Source organism: Carcharhinus amblyrhynchos, chromosome 20 (assembly GCF_965287045.1).
Source record: "Carcharhinus amblyrhynchos chromosome 20, sCarAmb.v2.hapA, whole genome shotgun sequence".
Lineage (NCBI taxonomy): Eukaryota > Metazoa > Chordata > Chondrichthyes > Carcharhiniformes > Carcharhinidae > Carcharhinus > Carcharhinus amblyrhynchos.
The window spans coordinates 46171242-46188855 of record NC_137343.1 but is presented as its reverse complement, the minus strand read 5'-3'; the positions used below and the strand labels follow the sequence as shown (position 1 = coordinate 46188855).

The 17614-nt window shown below is 41.3% G+C and overlaps 1 protein-coding gene across 1 annotated transcript in view; it reads left to right on the top strand.

The window, feature by feature from the left end:
* Window positions 1-17024, top strand: part of mapk1 (mitogen-activated protein kinase 1) — a 101422-nt gene extending 84398 nt beyond the window's left edge. The window contains exons 5-9 of the mRNA XM_080208517.1: window positions 4090-4204; window positions 5934-6065; window positions 10668-10777; window positions 13367-13509; window positions 14892-17024. Of these exons, the coding sequence (XP_080064643.1) occupies window positions 4090-4204; window positions 5934-6065; window positions 10668-10777; window positions 13367-13486 (477 nt within the window). The 3' untranslated portion in view covers window positions 13487-13509; window positions 14892-17024. The remainder of the gene's footprint in view (window positions 1-4089; window positions 4205-5933; window positions 6066-10667; window positions 10778-13366; window positions 13510-14891) is intronic.
* The last annotated feature ends 590 nt before the right edge of the window (window positions 17025-17614 follow it).

The window sequence follows — 17614 nt, the reverse complement described above, 5'->3', positions numbered from 1 at the left end:
TTTAGTGTTGATTCTTCTGTCTTCGAATGCTTGTGAACTTCGATATCGAGATGGTGCTTTCTCTTAAGACATAAGTGAGACCATGAGAATCAGCAGTTCTTTCTCCAGAGCTGGACTAAGAGCTGTAACTCTGGCCAACAGCAGTTGCTCTTTGCTTTTTGTCCCACTGCCTTTTTTTATACCTGTGATGACATATCAACAGCCCCTACAATAGGATTGGTCCTAGGTTGCCAAAACCATCAGATTTAAATTTAATAGGTTCTTGGTAATGAAGTGCTTCATTCGAAAAACTTCAAAAGTCTTGTCTTGGTAACACTGCTGCTTGGCCTTTTGATACAAATGTTCCATTTCGGATGTTTCATTTTTATACTCTACATGTACTTGATTTTACCTTTCTAAGCACAGAAAAAACACCATCTTTTTAAAGGGGCCATGCAGTTTTCCCCTAGCATTTTATAAACACTACAATTACTCTACTCAACTTCCCAACAGATTGTTCAGCTGTGTCTAACTTGAAATGGTCTACCATGTTTGTGTGCGTTCATGATCCTAGTAACCAAATTTGACAAGACAGGAGCAACTGCAGGGCTCAACTGTTACCCATAGATTAAATGGGTTTTGACATGAACATTGGGGTTATGCTGCTAACTCCATTCTCTCTTTGTCTTCCTTTTAAATGTCTTTGGAGGAACTGTTGAGAGTGGTAATGTTGGTAAATCCAGGTTGTAAGTAAATTGAACTTTAGTATAGGGAAAGGGCTATTTTGGTAACTTAGTTTTACAAGGGATGTAAATTATATGAAATATTGTACCAGGCGTGCATGCTGTCAAGAGTTAAGTAGGGCAAATACCTCAGTTATGTACAAGTTAAAACTGATCAGGAATCATATTTATCCTTAATCTAGTAAAACGTTTTAAAAATTGGGCCTTTCAGATCAGTTATCAGCTATCACATCACAATAGATAACTGATAAGCAGCCTTCTCTAATGACTCTTCATTGTCCAGACTGGTGACTGAGAGTCAGTGTAGGCAGTGGAACAGTGACCTTATAGGATAGTGGCTGCTGATGCCAGGCGGAGGGAAGGATCCCCTGAGGAAGGGGCTTGTATTTTCTTCAAACACGTGAGGAAGACTGTGCACCTCATGCTTCTCTTTGTCCTCGTCAAATATTGTCAGTACAGACAATTCCTATGAAGACGAGTGTGAATGGAGTTGGCACCACTTGTGTCAACACTTTGTTCAGTACAGATGTCTCTGAACCAGAACTCCAGCAGCGAGGTCATTCACTGTTGCTCTAATTGTAAAACCATGGTTGCCTACCCCACTCGACGTGACACTTAGGCAATAATAAGTGCAAGTTGCTGTCAAAAATCCAACTTTACAAGGCAATTAACTATGATATCAGAATATGAAGATTATTATGGTTTACAGAAGCCATAGCACTATATTAAATATTTGGTAAGTGTAGATTCTTGATGTCTGTCTGAAGCTGATGCTCAGATTTCTTTTAAACTTGATTCGAAGAAATTATTATGCTGATTTCTCAGAATACCTATCACCGCTGGAGGTCTGGGTTTTAAACACTTGCCAAAGTAATGTCATGATCATTGAGCAACTTGTATGTGAATTGATGCTAAACTTGCTTCAAAGGAGCCCAGAATTCTGTTTAATGTTACGTAGCTTTAAAGGGGGAGGAGATTTAGTGCTGGAGTGAACCTGCCTGTGGGCCCTGTAATAGATGGGACTGAAACTGAAAGCAATTTGACAGGCGATTGCAGATGAGTTACGGATAATAGGTTGAATTGTTTCTCAGTAGCAGCCGTCCAACTGTGTGACTTCCCCATGGGTGTAATAATTCTGTTGTAATTTATAAACTTCTACAGGCCCATTGTTCATCTTGCAGCCTTGAGTAACGTCTGGTTGCAGAGAAGACAAAGTCTCCACAGTTTGAAAATGCTGTTTTGTACCTTCAGAGAATCAACTGTCAGTGAAAACCCAACCTAATCATTTATGTGCCTTGTTGGTTGCTCAGAATTACTGTAATTAATTCTGAATACTGAGGGCATTTTTGTTTTGTTATAAATGAACTCACTGTCTGTTTCTTCAGTGCTTGTGAAAATCTGAACGGCCAAGAGGGGGCCTGGCCTGTTCCTGTTGCAGGACACAGCATCCTGCTATGGGTCATGCCTGACCACCTCAGATCACAAAGCGTATGAGATAATTGTTGTCAGAGTGTGGTTGATGAAAAACAGGCTAAATTTAATGTTTATAACAATGACAAATGTTGGAAATACAGGGTCTTTCATGTTACTGACAGACAAATAAAGGAAGGATAGAGGATACTTTGGCTATCACCTTAACAACTGACCTCAGCTTAAATTAGTTTAACTTTTCTTTCTTTCTTTGTATTTAAACGTCTTCAAGTATAAAAAGTGTACATCAGATAAGATTTTTGCTTGGTTGAGAATCTTCTTGAGGGGTTGGAATTTGAGGAGAACAGGTCAATAAATGTCAATAATGCACTTCTAAATCAGCAGAATTCATTCCAAAATTAGTTTGGTGAGCTTGAACTCTGGTGTACTCATGTATAATCATTACAGCATTACATTCTGAGAGTTGATCAGAAAATCAATGTGTTGAATTTCCTGGCCAGTAAACAGCACTCTGAAAGTAGTCATAATTTTTGCAGATGGACCTTTTGTTGACCTACCAGCTTTTAGAGTCTTGAATCAGGAGTCAAATATATCACATGTTAATGTCATTTTGGTGTTTGCGTTTACCATCAAGTTTTCTAGGAAGTTTATTTACAAATTGAGTCTGGCTGAAATTTTAGGGAAAGGTCAGTATATTTTGTTGGTCCATTTTCAAATCTGCTCTCTCCAGTTTTACTAACCCTGAAATACACAAATGATTGTGTACTACAAAACACTAACTCTGCATAGCAGAAGCTAAACCTAGATGGTGCCAGTGTCTGGCAACCTCTTGCATGCTGTGTCCAGCATACCCCCTCATTTTATCTTGCACTCGTTCTCTGCTTTTAAAACTTTACTCTAACTCTTTTACCTTAAGTTGATCTTTCTCGACACCCTGGTTATGACTGTAATTCTACATTCTGCACCCTCTCCTTTCCTTCTCTCTATACAGTATGCAAGAAACAATACTTTTCACTGTATGCTAATACATGTAGCAATAATAAATCAAATCATTAATACAAAATCAATAGTGTCCAGTGTCAATATATTGCAACTTGAAAATGGAGATTTTCAAGATCTGGAATGCGCTATTTGTGTGTGGTGGAGGCAGGTTCAGTTGAGATATTCAAGAATTGTTGTCTGAAAAGAATGTGCAGAGTCGTGGGGAGAAGATGGAGGAATGGTACTAGGCAAATTGCTTATTCGTAACTGGCCAAATGGCCCCAACCTGTGTTGTAACAGTTGTGATTCTGAAATAAACTACAGATTGACAAATCTATCCTTTAAAACACACAGTCAAAAACTGATCAATTTTGGTAAGTGGATTTCAGAATGGAACTGGTCAGGTTGTGATTCTTTTCTGTGCATGCAATTCTGACTTGTGGTCAAGTGTGTGCCAATAACTAGCTGATTACTTTCTATCCCCTCCTGTCTTCCTACAAAGATGGTGATTAGCCTGGGGTGTGATTTTGTGGCACTGACTGCTTTAATTTGAATCTGGACTTTGGCAGGCTCTTTAGTACAACTGAATTCCACTATATCCTCAGTCTTCATGCATTCACACCTACTGGCAGGGCACAGAACACTGGCTAATTATTTTTGGGGGTGGGGGTGGTGGAATTCAGTCCCTTATTTGCCAGTTTCAGCAGGTTGCCACTGCCCCAGGAATAAAGACCAAACTTCAGACTGAGAACCAAAAGCACAGCTACCTTGATCTAACAGCTTTTCAAAGAGCAACATTGATAGTTTCCAAGGAACAAGTTGTTCTGTCTTAAAGGTACAGGGGTTCAAGCATTATTGCAAAACTGCTTGAAGTCTATGTTCTGGCTCATCTGCCTACAGTTCAGTTTCAACGTATAACCTGAGAGTGTACACTGCTGTTCTGTTTTTCTTGCAGGGATATACCAAATCCATTGATATTTGGTCAGTAGGCTGTATCCTGGCTGAAATGCTCTCCTGTAGACCCACCTTCCCAGGGAAACACTATTTGGATCAGCTCAACCATATCCTTGGTAAGAAATACGCTACCACCTTCACTTGCTGTTTAGAGGCTTTTATTTGTGAGAGGAGACTGCTTTGCTTTGAAGCAGAATAGTTCCCACAATATTTAACTTGTAAGATCTGCAAATCTTCCCAATGGTCTTTACTTGGAGTAAAGAATACAGTTTGCTAGTAATTTATTCCTTTCCCGTGGAGCCAATTCTTGATGGAATATGGTTCGGAGTGCCTCCACAAATGGCCATTCTTCATGTGTCAGTCTTAGCAAGCTGTTGGACCTGAGGCATATAGAGAAAGAGCAAGACAAGAATGCACATGTAGCATAGTCCAACTCATGCCTGTCCCGTCCTGATTTCCAGCAGGAGTTGCTTGACGTGATTAGGACAGGGAACCCTGGCTGAATAATTTCACAGCCTTTTATTCCTTTTTTTAAGGACTTGTTTTCGTGTTGGTAATTTTTGTTGACTTTTTGCTGATTGTGATTACAATATTTTTCATGATGGCTGATGCAGTGTAGAAATGGGTCTTATCCATATATAAGCAGTGTATTGAATGAACAATACGTCCCATTGCTTTCTCATGCTTGCTTGCTGCAAATATCAAGATTTTAATAATCTGGTGTATAGATTGTTTGATATGTTAAGATTTTATAAATGACTAATTAGGCTTCAACTGGAGTATTTTGTGCAATTCTGAACATTATATTTTAGGACAGATGTTTTTAAAGCATATTTATTAAGTGTCAAAAGTAGGTTTACATTAATACTGCAATGAAGTTACTGTGAAAATCCCCTAGCTGCCACACTCTGGCACCTGTTCAGGTACACTGAAGGAGAATTTAGCATGGACAATACGCCTATCCAGCACATCTTTCAGACTGTTGGAGGAAACCAGAACACTTGGAGGAAACCCATGCACACATGGGGAGAACGTGCAGCCTCCATACAGACAGTGACCCAAGCCGGGTATCAAACCTGGGTCCCTGACGCTGATAGACAGTAATGCTAACCACTGTGCCATCGTGCTAAGGCCTTGGATAGAGAGCTGTGATTTACAAGAATGATACCAAGGATGAGTAACTTCAGTAGTATGGAGAAACTAGAGAAGCTGGGATTGACCTTGAAGCAGAGAAAGTTATGGGGAGATTCAATAGAGGTGTTCAGTATTATAGTAGGATTGCTATAGTAAGGAGAAACTATTTATACTAGCAGGAGGGTCAGTAAGCAGACCGTAACACAGGCAAAAGAATAGAAGGTGAGGACAATAATTTTTTTTCAGTTACACATCTCTTGAAAAGGTGGCAGAAGCCAGTTCAATAGTAGCTTTGAAAAGGAACCAGTTTTCAACACCAAGGAAACAGCAGGAAACTGGGGCTAATTGGCTAGCTCTTTCAAAGAGCCAAATAGGCACCATAAGTCAAGTTAACCACCTTCTGTGCTATAAGATTCTATGATTGTGAAGGGTATTATTACAGATATTGTTAATCCTGTTCTGGCATTGCACTTGTTCAGGGGTTTCCCATAGTCCAAGCTCCCTGTTAATGTCACTCCAGCTGAAATCAGCCAACTTAATGTAGATTAGTGATTGAGTATGGAATCTTGTCTGCATGGTTCATTGTCATAACATAACGTATAGTTACAGGCTAAACTGTCAGAGAACTGACCCTTCGAATTCTTGATTGGAGCTCTGTTAAAATTTTACCCCAGCCAAGAACTTCCAGAGTAACCCACTGTTGTTTTTTAGGTATTCTTGGCTCGCCCTCTCCAGAGGATCTGAACTGTATCATCAATGTCAAAGCCAGAAACTATCTGCAATCTCTGCCCCATAAGAACAAAGTTCCTTGGAATAGACTGTTCCCCAAAGCTGATGGGAAAGGTAAGAATGAGCACAGAGGTGCCATTGAGAAATGTCTGCAGATTTGCATTGCTGATCTTGAGTGACACTTGAGAGGGATCTAAAGGTTGAAGTGCTGAGAACAAATCAGACTCCTGTTTTCCATCTAAACCTGTAACCACTTTGGAGAAATACTGTAAACGATCGTGTATTACTAATTTTGCTTTTAGATCAAGGGGAAACACTTTTTAATGTAACATGGGAAGGTCACATTGCGAATATTTCAAGATGAAAAATACTGAGATTTGTCCTATTGATGACTAGAATTGGACTCGCTTGCAGTTTCTAAATATTTATTAAACAGTAGACTTTTGGAATGATGGACAAGTGTGAATATCCAGTTTCACTAGGGCTCTTGATGGTCCTTATCCATTAAAAAGGGAATTCACTATTTCTGTATTGTACAATACACTAATGTAGGACTGTCATTCTCTCTCTCTCCCTGGCCATGCAAATTGAAACTCGCTGATCCAGCTGAAATTAAATTGAATGACTGGAGATTAAAACGTATGACCTTCCTTGCTCCATCATAAATCAGTTGACTCTGATATCTGACAGTGCCGAATCCCTTCACTTTCTGAAATAGTTAGAGGCGTTGTATTAAATGTGTTGTCATGTACATTTGGAATAATTTGTGTGCAGTTAATGCCATATATAAAGAATGCATTAAGCTCACTGCACGTAGACATGGCATAACAGAACAAGATGTGGAGATGCCGGTGTTGGACTGGGATAAACGCAGTAAGTCGTCTCAACACCAGGTTAAAGTCCGACAGGTTTATTTGGTAGTAAATGCCACTAGCTTCCGGAACGCTGTTCCTTCGTCAGGTGAATGGAAAGTTCTGATTGTAAACAGGGCATATAAAGGCACACCCAGTTTACAAAATAGTGATTAGAATGCGAGTCTTTGCAGCTAATCTGCTATTCAAGTCTTAAAGAAGTGCAAACAATGTGAGTGGCAATAGCATTAAGCATAGGTTAAAGAGATGTGTACTGTCTTCAGACAGGACAGCAAGTGAGATGTTGCAAATTCAGACAAGTCATGGGGATTGCAGATAGTGTGACATGAGCCCAAGATCCCAGTTGAGGCCATCCTCGTGTGTGGCACTTGGATATCAGTTTCTGCTCAGCGACTCTGCACTGTCGTATGTTGTGAAGGCTGCCTTGGAGAACGTTTACCTGAAGATCAGAGGCCAAATGCCCGTGACCACTGAAGTGTTCAACAATAAGAAGGGAACAGTGTTGCCTGGTGATTGTCGAGCGGTGTTCTTTCATCCGTCGTCATAGCGTTTGCATGGTCTCCCTGATGTACCATGCTTCGGGACATCCTTTCCTGCAGCATATTAGGTAGACAGTGTTGGCCAAGTTGCAAGAGTATGTGCCGTGTATCTGGTGGATGGTGTTCTCACGTGAGATGATGGCATCCATGTTGATGAACTGGCATGTCTTCGTGGTAGCTATGGCAGGGTTGTGTGGTATCGTGGTCATTGTTCTCCTGAAGGCTGGGTAGTTTGCTGTGGACAGTGGTCTGTTTGAGGTTGTGCAGTTGTTTGAAGGCAAGAAGTGGGGGTGGCCTTTGCGAAATGTTCATCTTCATCAATGACATGTTGAAGACTCAGGAGAAGATGTTGTTGCTCCTCCGCTCCGGGGAAGTACTGGACAATGAAGGGTACTCTGTCTCGTGTTTGTCTTCTGAGGAGGTCGATGCAGTTTTTGGCTGTGGTGCGTCAGAACTGTCGATCGATAAGTCGCGTGCCATACCGTGCTCTTATGAGGGCATCTTTCAGTGTCTGGAGGTGTCTGTTGCGATTCTCCTCATCTGAGCAGATCCTGTGTATACGAAGGGCTTGTCCGTAGGGGATGGCTTCTTTAATGTGTTTAGGGTGGAAGCTGGAGAAGTGGAGCATCGTGAGGTTATCTGTGGGCTTACGGTACAGTGAGGTGCTGAGGTGACCGTCCTTAATGGAGATGCAAGTGTCCAAGAATGCAACCAATTCTAGAGACTAGTCCGTGATGAGTCTGAAGGTGGGATGGAACTTGTTGATTTCATCATATTATTTCAGTGATTGTTCACCATGAGTCCAAAGGAAGAAAATGTCATCAGTGTATCTAGTGTATAGCATCGGTTAAAGGTCCTGTGTGGTAAAGAAGTCTTGTTTGAGCCTGTGCACGAAGATGTTGGCATATTGAGGTGTGAATATGGGCCCCGTGACTGTTCCATCTGTCTGGTTGTTGAAGGTGAAGACATTGTGGTCCAGGATAAAGCAGATGAGTTGTAAAATTGCATCTGGAAACTGGCAGTTGTCGGCACTGAGTACTGAGGCAGTTGCAGCAATGCCATCATCATGCCATCCCCTGCTACTAATTAGTGACGTATCCTCTGAAATTAGAAGTTTTCTTGAATAGGGAATAAATGATGTTCCCACATGAAGAGCTGTAATAACGGAGAGCTGTCTGTCACTAAATTAGAAAGGATCCAGGTGCTCTAGGTTATCCTATATAGTCTGTGTTTTTACTTGTAACTGGCTGATTTCCTGTGGCCTTGCACCCAGAAACTGTTCCTGTCTTTGTGCTGCAATTTCGGTTCACACTTCTGCTTCTTTCCTCTTATCTCTCCTCTTTTTCCTTTACTTTTCTACCATTTTCAGAGAGCAGATGGTAGGTGACTTGCTGTGGTGAGGAAAGGAACTGCATTGCGAGTGAGATATATAGGAAAAGCTTAGCCCTAAGTGGCTTTCAACAGGCTTTAGCTGTTAATCTTCCTCCTTCTGTCCTTTTATAAATATCCAGTTGAATACCCCTTGCATCTTCGCCCTCCCCCTTGCTTTGCTGTCTCTTGTCTTCTTAATCTGCCTCCGCACCTGCTGGATGAATGACAAAAGGTCAATGATCCCTCTAACGTGCTCAACCAATTTCATCTTTTGCTACTTTTCCCAAAGGCCATAAAAATGGTTTTAAACATTTTAAAAAATCGGTATTTTTAGAAAGTTGCTTGTCATGCTCTCATTGCATCTTTCTCAGTCGCTCCCAACACCAGACATTGATTGCACACCAGTTGCACCTTAATCAGAAGATCATTTCCTTTCCTCCTGCCCCCAATCCCTTGCTTCCCAAATCAATATAAATCTTTCTTCAGTGAAAACTGGAAAAGTGTTTTCTCCAAAATCCTTTGTTAAAGGGGCAGCTGACCTGTATAGTTCTGGTTATACAATCCAATTATAGTCAGAGGTTTACAGCATGGAAACAGACTCTTCATCCCAACTTGTCCATGCCACCCTTTTTAAAACCCCTAAGCTAATCCCAATTGCCCAAATTTGATCCATATCTCTCTATACCCATTGTACCTATGTATCTATCTAAACACTTTTTAAAAGACAAAATTGTATCCGCCTCTACTACTACCTCTGGCAGCTTGTTCCAGACACTCTCCACCCTCTGAAAAAATTGCCCCTCTGGACACTTTTTTTATCTCTCCCCTGTCACCTTAAACCTATGCCTTCTAGTTTTAGACTCCCCTGCCTTTGGGAAAAGATGTTGACTATCTAGCTGATCTGTGCCTCTCATCATTTTATGGATCTCTCAGAGGAAAGGGTCACAGTCTATCCAGCCTCTTCTTATAACTCAATCCATCAAGCCCTGGTAGCATTCTAGTAACTCTTTTCTGCACTCTTTCTTGTTTAATAACATCCTTTCTTTAATAGGGTGACCAGAATTGCGCACAGTAGTCCAAGTGTGTAATTCTTGGCCTTACCTATGTCTTGTACAACTTCAACAAGATAACTCCTGTATTCATTGTTCTGATCGATGAAACCAAGCATGCTGAATGCCTCCTTCACCACTCTGTCCACCTGTGACTCAATTTCAAGGAGCTATGAACATGTACCCTAGATCTTTGTTCTGTAACTCTCCCCAACACCCTACCGTTAACTGAGTAAGTCCTGCCTTGGTTCAATCTACCAAAATGCATCACCTCGCATTTGTCTAAATTAAACTCCATCTGCCATTCGTCAGCCCACTGGCCCAATTGATCAAGATCCCGTGGCAATTGGAGATAACATGCTTCATTGTCCACTATACCACCAATCTTAGTGTCATTTGTAAATTTACTAACCATGCCTCCTATATTCTCATCCAGATCATTAGTATAAATGACAAATAACAGTGAATCCAGCACTGATCCCTGAGGCACACCACTGGTCACAGGCCTCCAGTTTGAAAAACAACCCTCTACAACCACCCTGGCTTCTGTCAAAAAAATTTTGCATCCATTTAAATACCTCACCCTGGATCCCATGAGATTTTACCATGTGGTACCTTGTCAAAGGCCTTGCTAAAGTCCATGTAGACAACATCGACAGCACATTAAACAGAGCCACTTTCTATGATACAAATTTGCTGAAGAAAACAGCGTGAAAAATTTCAGGAAGCGTTAGTAATGACCCAGTTACATAATCAGTGATTTATTTACTAAAACCCCATTAGGACACAGAAATTTGTAATGAGAAAAATTGATGTTGTAATATGATCATGGGAATTGTGCTTAGAAAAAGGATTTTTCATTTAGATGTTTTCATTTTGTTGCAGCTCTGGATCTATTGGATAAAATGTTGACATTTAACCCACACAAGAGGATTGAAGTGGAGGCAGCTCTTGCTCACCCTTATCTGGAGCAGTACTATGACCCCAGTGATGAGGTAGGAGAGCAGACATTTAACTCTCGATTAAAGGCAATGCTGCGCCTATTACATAAAACACCTTATATTTATACACACCTTTAACATAACTGGAGCTTCACAGGAACATTTCAAACCAAAATTTAAAACCTTGTTCAGAAATATTACAACAGAGGCTTTAAAAACTTAGCCAAAAAGATAGGTTTTAAGGAGCACTTTAAAAGGAGGGAAGGGAAATAGTGAAACAAAGCTTGTGATCCAGGAATGAAGGCATGGCTATGAGTAGTGGGGCAATTAAAATCAAGGATGCACGTAAGTCCATAAATGGAGGAGCACAAGGTACCGATCCAAAGACTAGAGACTGGAAGGGGTGAGGCCATGGAGGACTTTGAAATCAAGGATGTGAATTTTAAAATCAAGGCATTGCTTAACCAGGACCAACTAAGTTAGTAGACACACGGGTGATATCAGTGTTAGGGGTTAGGGATCGGGGTTAGGGGTCAGTGTTAGGGGTTAGGGATGGGTGAACAGGCCACAGTACAAGTTATAACATAGGTAGTGGAGCTTTAAACCTTGTTTATTGTTGGAGAACATGGGAGGCCAGCTAGGAGTTGTTAGGCTAGTCAGAAGGTAACTAAGGCAGGTTTCTGCAGCAGGTGAATTGAGATGGAGTTGGGTGATGCTACAAAAATGAAAATAGCGGATCTTGGCAATGGGCCGGAGTTGTGGTCAGAAGCTCAACTCTGGGCTAAGCAAGATGCCAAGTTTGCGAACAGTCCAGTTCCCCCTCAGACAGTTGTCACAGTGAGGGCTGAAGTCCATCTTTAGCAGCCAGTTTGTGGTGGAGCTGAAGGCACTTGGACTTTGAATTTTAATCATTTATTTCAATGAAATTTCTTATGCTGGATAAGCAATCTGATGCTTCACTTTCGAGACAATGGGAGGAGTCAAGTATTGTTGTAGAGCTGAGCGTTGTCATCGTACATGTGGAAACTGCTCTGTTTTAAGATCATGTCGCCAGGGGGCAACATGCAGATGCAAAAAAGAGTCAAGTATAGATCCAAGAGAGTATAGGTTTGAGAAGATGTCGCATGTTCTTCTAAAGAAAATAAAAACTTATTGTCACCACTACTCCTTTTCATAAGTCAGTGGTTAGTTAATGGTTAAAATGAAAAGAATATTCTAGACACACGCATCAGTTTAGAGGGAGAATGTTTCAGGTCAGTTAGTACAGAACCAGGGAAGTAAGGAAGAGAGGAAAGAAAGAGAAACATTTGTAATGGATAGAAGATAAGGAGGGATGACCAGTTATACTTGGACAAGGACCAATGACACAAAGGGATATGGGAATCGTATAGTGAAAGACACATTGAATGTTTGATCAACCACGATCTTATTGAATGACAGAGCAGGCTGGATGGGCTGAATGGTCTACTCCTCCTGTGTTTCTATGATGCTATTGGGCAAAAGAAGCCAGCAGAGAGTCAAGGTGAATAGGGAGGTCTTGCTGCAGCTGTATAGGGCATTGGTGAGGCCGCAACTGGAGTACTGTGTGCATTTTTGGGCGCCGCACCTGCGCAAAGATATTTTGGCCTTGGAGGGAGTGCAGAGGAGGTTTACTAGGCTGATACCGGAGTTGAGGGGGTTGAGCTATGAGGAGAGGCTGAATAAACTGGGCTTGTACTCGTTAGAGTTTAGAAGAATGAGAGGAGATCTCATTGAGACGTATAAGATGATGAATGGGATGGATAGGATAGAGGTGGAAAGACTCTTCCCGCTCAAAAAAGACAATAGGACTAGGGGGCACAGCCTCAAGATAAAGGGGGGGCGGTTTAGAACGGAGTTGAGGAGGAACTTCTTCACTCAAAGGGTGGTGAATCTCTGGAATTCTCTGCCCGTTGAAGTGGTGGAGGCTGCCTCGCTAAATATTTTTAAGACGCGGGTTGATGGGTTTTTGATAGGAGAGGGGTTTAAGGGTTATGGGGAGAGGGCGGGAAAGTGGAACTGAGCAGCGACAGATCAGCCATGATCTTATTGAATGGCGGGGCAGGCTCGAAGGGCTAGATGGCCTACTCCTGCTCCTATTTCTTATGTTCTTATGTTCTTATAAGCTGATGAAGTGGCAATGACTTTATGGCTTGGGAAATCCTTCTCTCTTTGTTTGGGGACTGTGGACAGGACTGGGAGGTAGAAGATGTATGGTGAAAGGTGAGTGTTTTAAGAAGCAGAAGAGGTTTCAATAGGGGACTGAATCCATCTGGCTTTTAAATACTTAAAATATAAAAAAGTCCAAAGACCAAGTAAGGTGCTAGGGGATTAGGACTAAGTGGATAGATCTTTGGCAGCAGACATGTGGCCATTCAAATGATTTCCTCCTTCGAAAGATTTTGTAATGTATTGATTGCTGCTATAGCTTGACCTACTGTGGGACCATTTCATCTTGGGTTGGGTTCATGTAAACTGGGATCCTGGCTACACTCCCACAGTTAACTTGATTGCTTTGGGATGATGAGTAGCAGAGGAACTCCCGGGAAAACTATGGGACGTAATAAACAATAGCTTTTGATATTTATTTCCCAGAAATGTTCTTAATTGGTGTTCTGATTTTAGCCTATTGCAGAAGCACCCTTTAAGTTTGACATGGAGCTGGATGACCTACCCAAGGAGAAGCTGAAGGAGCTGATCTTCGAGGAGACAGCCAGGTTTCAACCCCTCTATCAGCATTCCTAAACTACAAGCGCTTTTGCATACAGGTAATATTTAACACAACTCTTGGGTGCAATGTAGTGATGAAAGTTGAGCAGAAAAAGGATGGTAAAATTCTAGATATTAAGTGTATTAAGTGACAATCCTGTGCAAAACTGCAATAATTGTTCACTTGATTACCCCCTCCAGTATTTTATGCTTATTCTGTTGAGTGTCAGCACTACTACACAGGTAGGAATTAGTGCAATTTTCCTAACCAGCAACTGATGCTGCTTATGTCTTAAAAGTGCAACTTGCTTGTAAAATGTTTTTTTATAATTCTTCAGTCAGAGAAATGGGGAATGGACATGATTCTATGCTAGATGATACTGGCAGTGAACATCATGTAGAATGAAAGTTTAATTTCACTCTATTCCAATTCAATTCATCCAACCTTTGAAGAACTGGTTGGAATGACTTTGATTTCATGACATGATTTCCCAATTCAGCCAACCCTACAGCTTCTGTGCAACTGGCAGTACAATGACTGTGTGTTGAGGATCAGCCTTCCAGCTAAATTACATCCTAACTTACAACAAAAACAGAAAATGCTGGAAAATCTCAGCAGGTCTGACAGTATCTGTGGAGAGAGAATAGACCCGGATGATTCTCGGTCAGAGATCCTAATTTAGTTTTACTTAAATGGCGAAGGATGATCTGTCGATGTCAAGGAAATTCTGTCAGTCACTTGAACCACCTTGCTCGATATTTATCTTGATCCACAGTGGGCTTCCAGCTTGCGGTGGTGGTCTTGCAGCTTTGGGCAAGTCTTCAGGGGCAAATTGTTAATGCTATTGCATTATAAAAAGTGATTCCTCAGCACCGACATAGGACCTGAAGGTCATTCTTCACAAACTAGTAGTCTCATATGAAAACTGTGTTTTTGCAATTACAAACACTTGGGGTGCAGACTCAAGTTTCTGAATGTTGGAGTAGGGAATTTCATATTCTACACTGCCACATTTTATCCAAGGTGCCAGTTTTAAAACCCGAGATGTGTTTTTTCACTTGTGATTTGTTCCATTTATCTGTTGGGGTGTCCAACTTCAGTGGAGCCCTCAATTTTGGCTTTGTTACATTGCCAATTTCTCTGGTCTTTGGATGTCTGTTCAATCGGAGGACTGCAAAGGTGTAAAGTTTCAGATGGGTTTTGGAAAAGTGGCTTAATATAAAGGCCTTTTAAATTCCTCTACTTGAGTAAAGGTCGAGAAGGTGAATTCAGGTTAACTTAGGAAATAGTGGGACAAGATAGAACATTCCTTCAGAGAGCCAGTGCAGACACAGTTGACCGAATGACCTCCTGCATGATTCTGTGATTCCTTCGGTCAAAGGAAGGTGTGTACATGTACCATCCCCAGTGTTACTAATTTTTGGTGTGTTGCTTTTCCAGGGCCAGGACTGCAGGACTGGACATGCTCAGAGTTCGTTTGTTTCTAACTCCTCCTGAATCCTGTCTCGTGCATCTCAGCTTATTCATTGTACTCTCTCTTAAAAACTCTGCCGTGGCATCTGTAACCGTGGAGATTGTCCATTCTGGCAGCCATGGCGTTTTTTGCTTGCTGTGGACTCTTTCTCAACTCGGAGACGAGAATTCACACACTGGCTGTATTGGTGTTTGCAAAAAAATCTGAAAGATGTACAGCCAGTGCGTACACATTTAATGATCTACATCCTACGTAACTTAGCGATGGTGTTTGAAAGAAAGCAGGACTGACTTATTGAACTAATACAAAAAATGACAGACACCTTTGATTTCAATAAGCACTTCAGTTTAGTTTTTTTAAATGCACTTTGAGAATTATCGAAGTATAACTGATCATTCAGTATTACAACTGCCCAGTGTCTGGTCACATCAGTGACGAATCTGTTGTTTCAAATCTTGTAAATGCATTGTGTGGGATTTCTAAACCTCGTTTGTTTCAGTGGGATTCCCCAGACATAATGAAATGTTTAGATTTCCAATGAGAGGAAAAATATGTGATGTTAACCTGCATTCTTTTAAACCAGTGTTGCTCTGTTGGTTGGTTGTATAGATTGTGTACACTTTAAGGATGGCTGCCCTGTCAAGGTGGTTCCCTCACTATTAAGTCTTTTATAGATTTGAAAGTAAATTACTGGTGTATATCCCTGAAATATTATGTAATGTTGATGTATATCAAAGACACTATTGTGTTTTACTCTGGTTTTCTTTTAATGACATTCCATTCAATATATTAAAATTAACTTGATTCCATTTCAGAAGCTTTGACTTGATAACATGCATCCAAGTTTAAAGTCTTACCTGGTTTGTAAGAGGGTTCTGCCTCATTTGTCCTGTAACAGTTTTATGTATTACACAGTAATAACTGACTCTATCGGAGGAAGTACAAATGGAGGATGCTTTAGGTTGAGAATGTTTGATCAGTTGTGAAGGAAGCCTCAGTGAGTGGGTCTCCTTGAGAGCAGCTTAGAGTTCTAAGACCCTGTGTGCTTTTGCCATTGAGGACGATGGGTGCCGTAAAGATTCCTGTCCCTTTTCTGTGTTCGCAGAGTGTTTGTGGATGAAGCCTGTACAATGTGGAGCTTTCTTAGCTATATTTGAATTCAAAGTGCAGTGCCTGATCCTTAGTCTCGAAACCTATTGTGGTGACAATTGCCTTGTACAATTTACCGTGTCCAAGCATGACTGTTAAGCTTTGTATACAAAGACTGTCCAAGTGCCACACACACCCCAAACATGCACACAGGGATGCACACACTACCACAACCACCCCCCCGTACAGCGTGCATGCGTGCCCCATACACCCACACACATCCCTAAACGCACTGCATGTGCACATCCCACGCACCAACACACCCTCTCCACACCACACCATACGCACAGAAACCCACAGACACTCCCTCATACACCCCACATCTACACCACTCCCTGACAATACACCATCCCTACACACGCACACCCACCCCAAACAGACACACTACAGACACCTACAGACTCATAGAATGAGTAAAACTTTTGCTTCTCCAAGCTTCATCCTAATCCTCTCATCAGTTTCCTCCCTGGTTTGCTTCCTGTATAAATCATGTAACAATTCGCTTTGATCCTTTCTTTAAAAAAAATGCCGCCTTTTGCAGACTTTGTGATGTAACTGTATAGAGCACTCTGTTTCTATCATGTAATTTGTTCAGTTGGCTTTTTTTTGTTCTGATTGGTCTGAAAACCTGATATAATAAGTGGAAAAGCGGTTATGGTTAATTTTTAAAAGGAAAAACCCTTGCAACAATAGGTGTCAAAATGTGATGTAACCGCATAGACATACCTGATTGTATTGTGACTGGTATTGGATTAAGCATATTATATATATGGACAAACTTGTAGGTACAAAGATTTATTTTGCCTTAAGTTTTTTTCAATGTTATATATGTAAACAAATTTTAACCTGTTAATGAATGTTCTTTTTGTTTCTGGCACATACAGCTCTTGTAAAATTCTTTAAATTGGTGTCTCCCTGCATCTTTTAAATACAGTATGTTCTATACACAACTTTGCACAGCGTGCGCGACTAATCTCTTCAGTCCTGTTCCTTGTTATGTATGTGTGTCCATCAGACCCTCTTGCTTTTCTGATCTCCTATACCTTCCAGTTTACTGGAAATGAAAGATAGATGCAGAGGTTGCTGTTTTATGTCTTTACTTGGCTAAATGGAGTTAGGATTACAAAAAGCTGAGCTAAGTGAGGTCAATACTGACCTCAGCCAATATCCTTGCACCGATGGACTGGAACACCAAGACTTGTTTAAGGTTTACTTAGATAGACACATGAGTGAAACAGGGATGGAGGGTTATAGGAGATGGTTTTAAATAAGGGTCAGAGCCTCGGGACATTCCTGGAAATCTAATGCTATGTGTGTTGATGTTTTATCTCTTTTACTCCACAGGTGCGTCGGTCCACCTTGTTGTCTAACAAGGGGCATGCACATGGTGGGTCGTGCGTGAGCTGCTCTTGGATGTTTTGAGAGCGGCCTAGTACTTCGCGTCGTCTGTGGATGCTTAAAGCTGGACCAGCAGATGGGCACCACAACAGCTCAGTGACTATCACTACCAGCTGTGCAGACCAGTGTCTGTGGGAGTTTG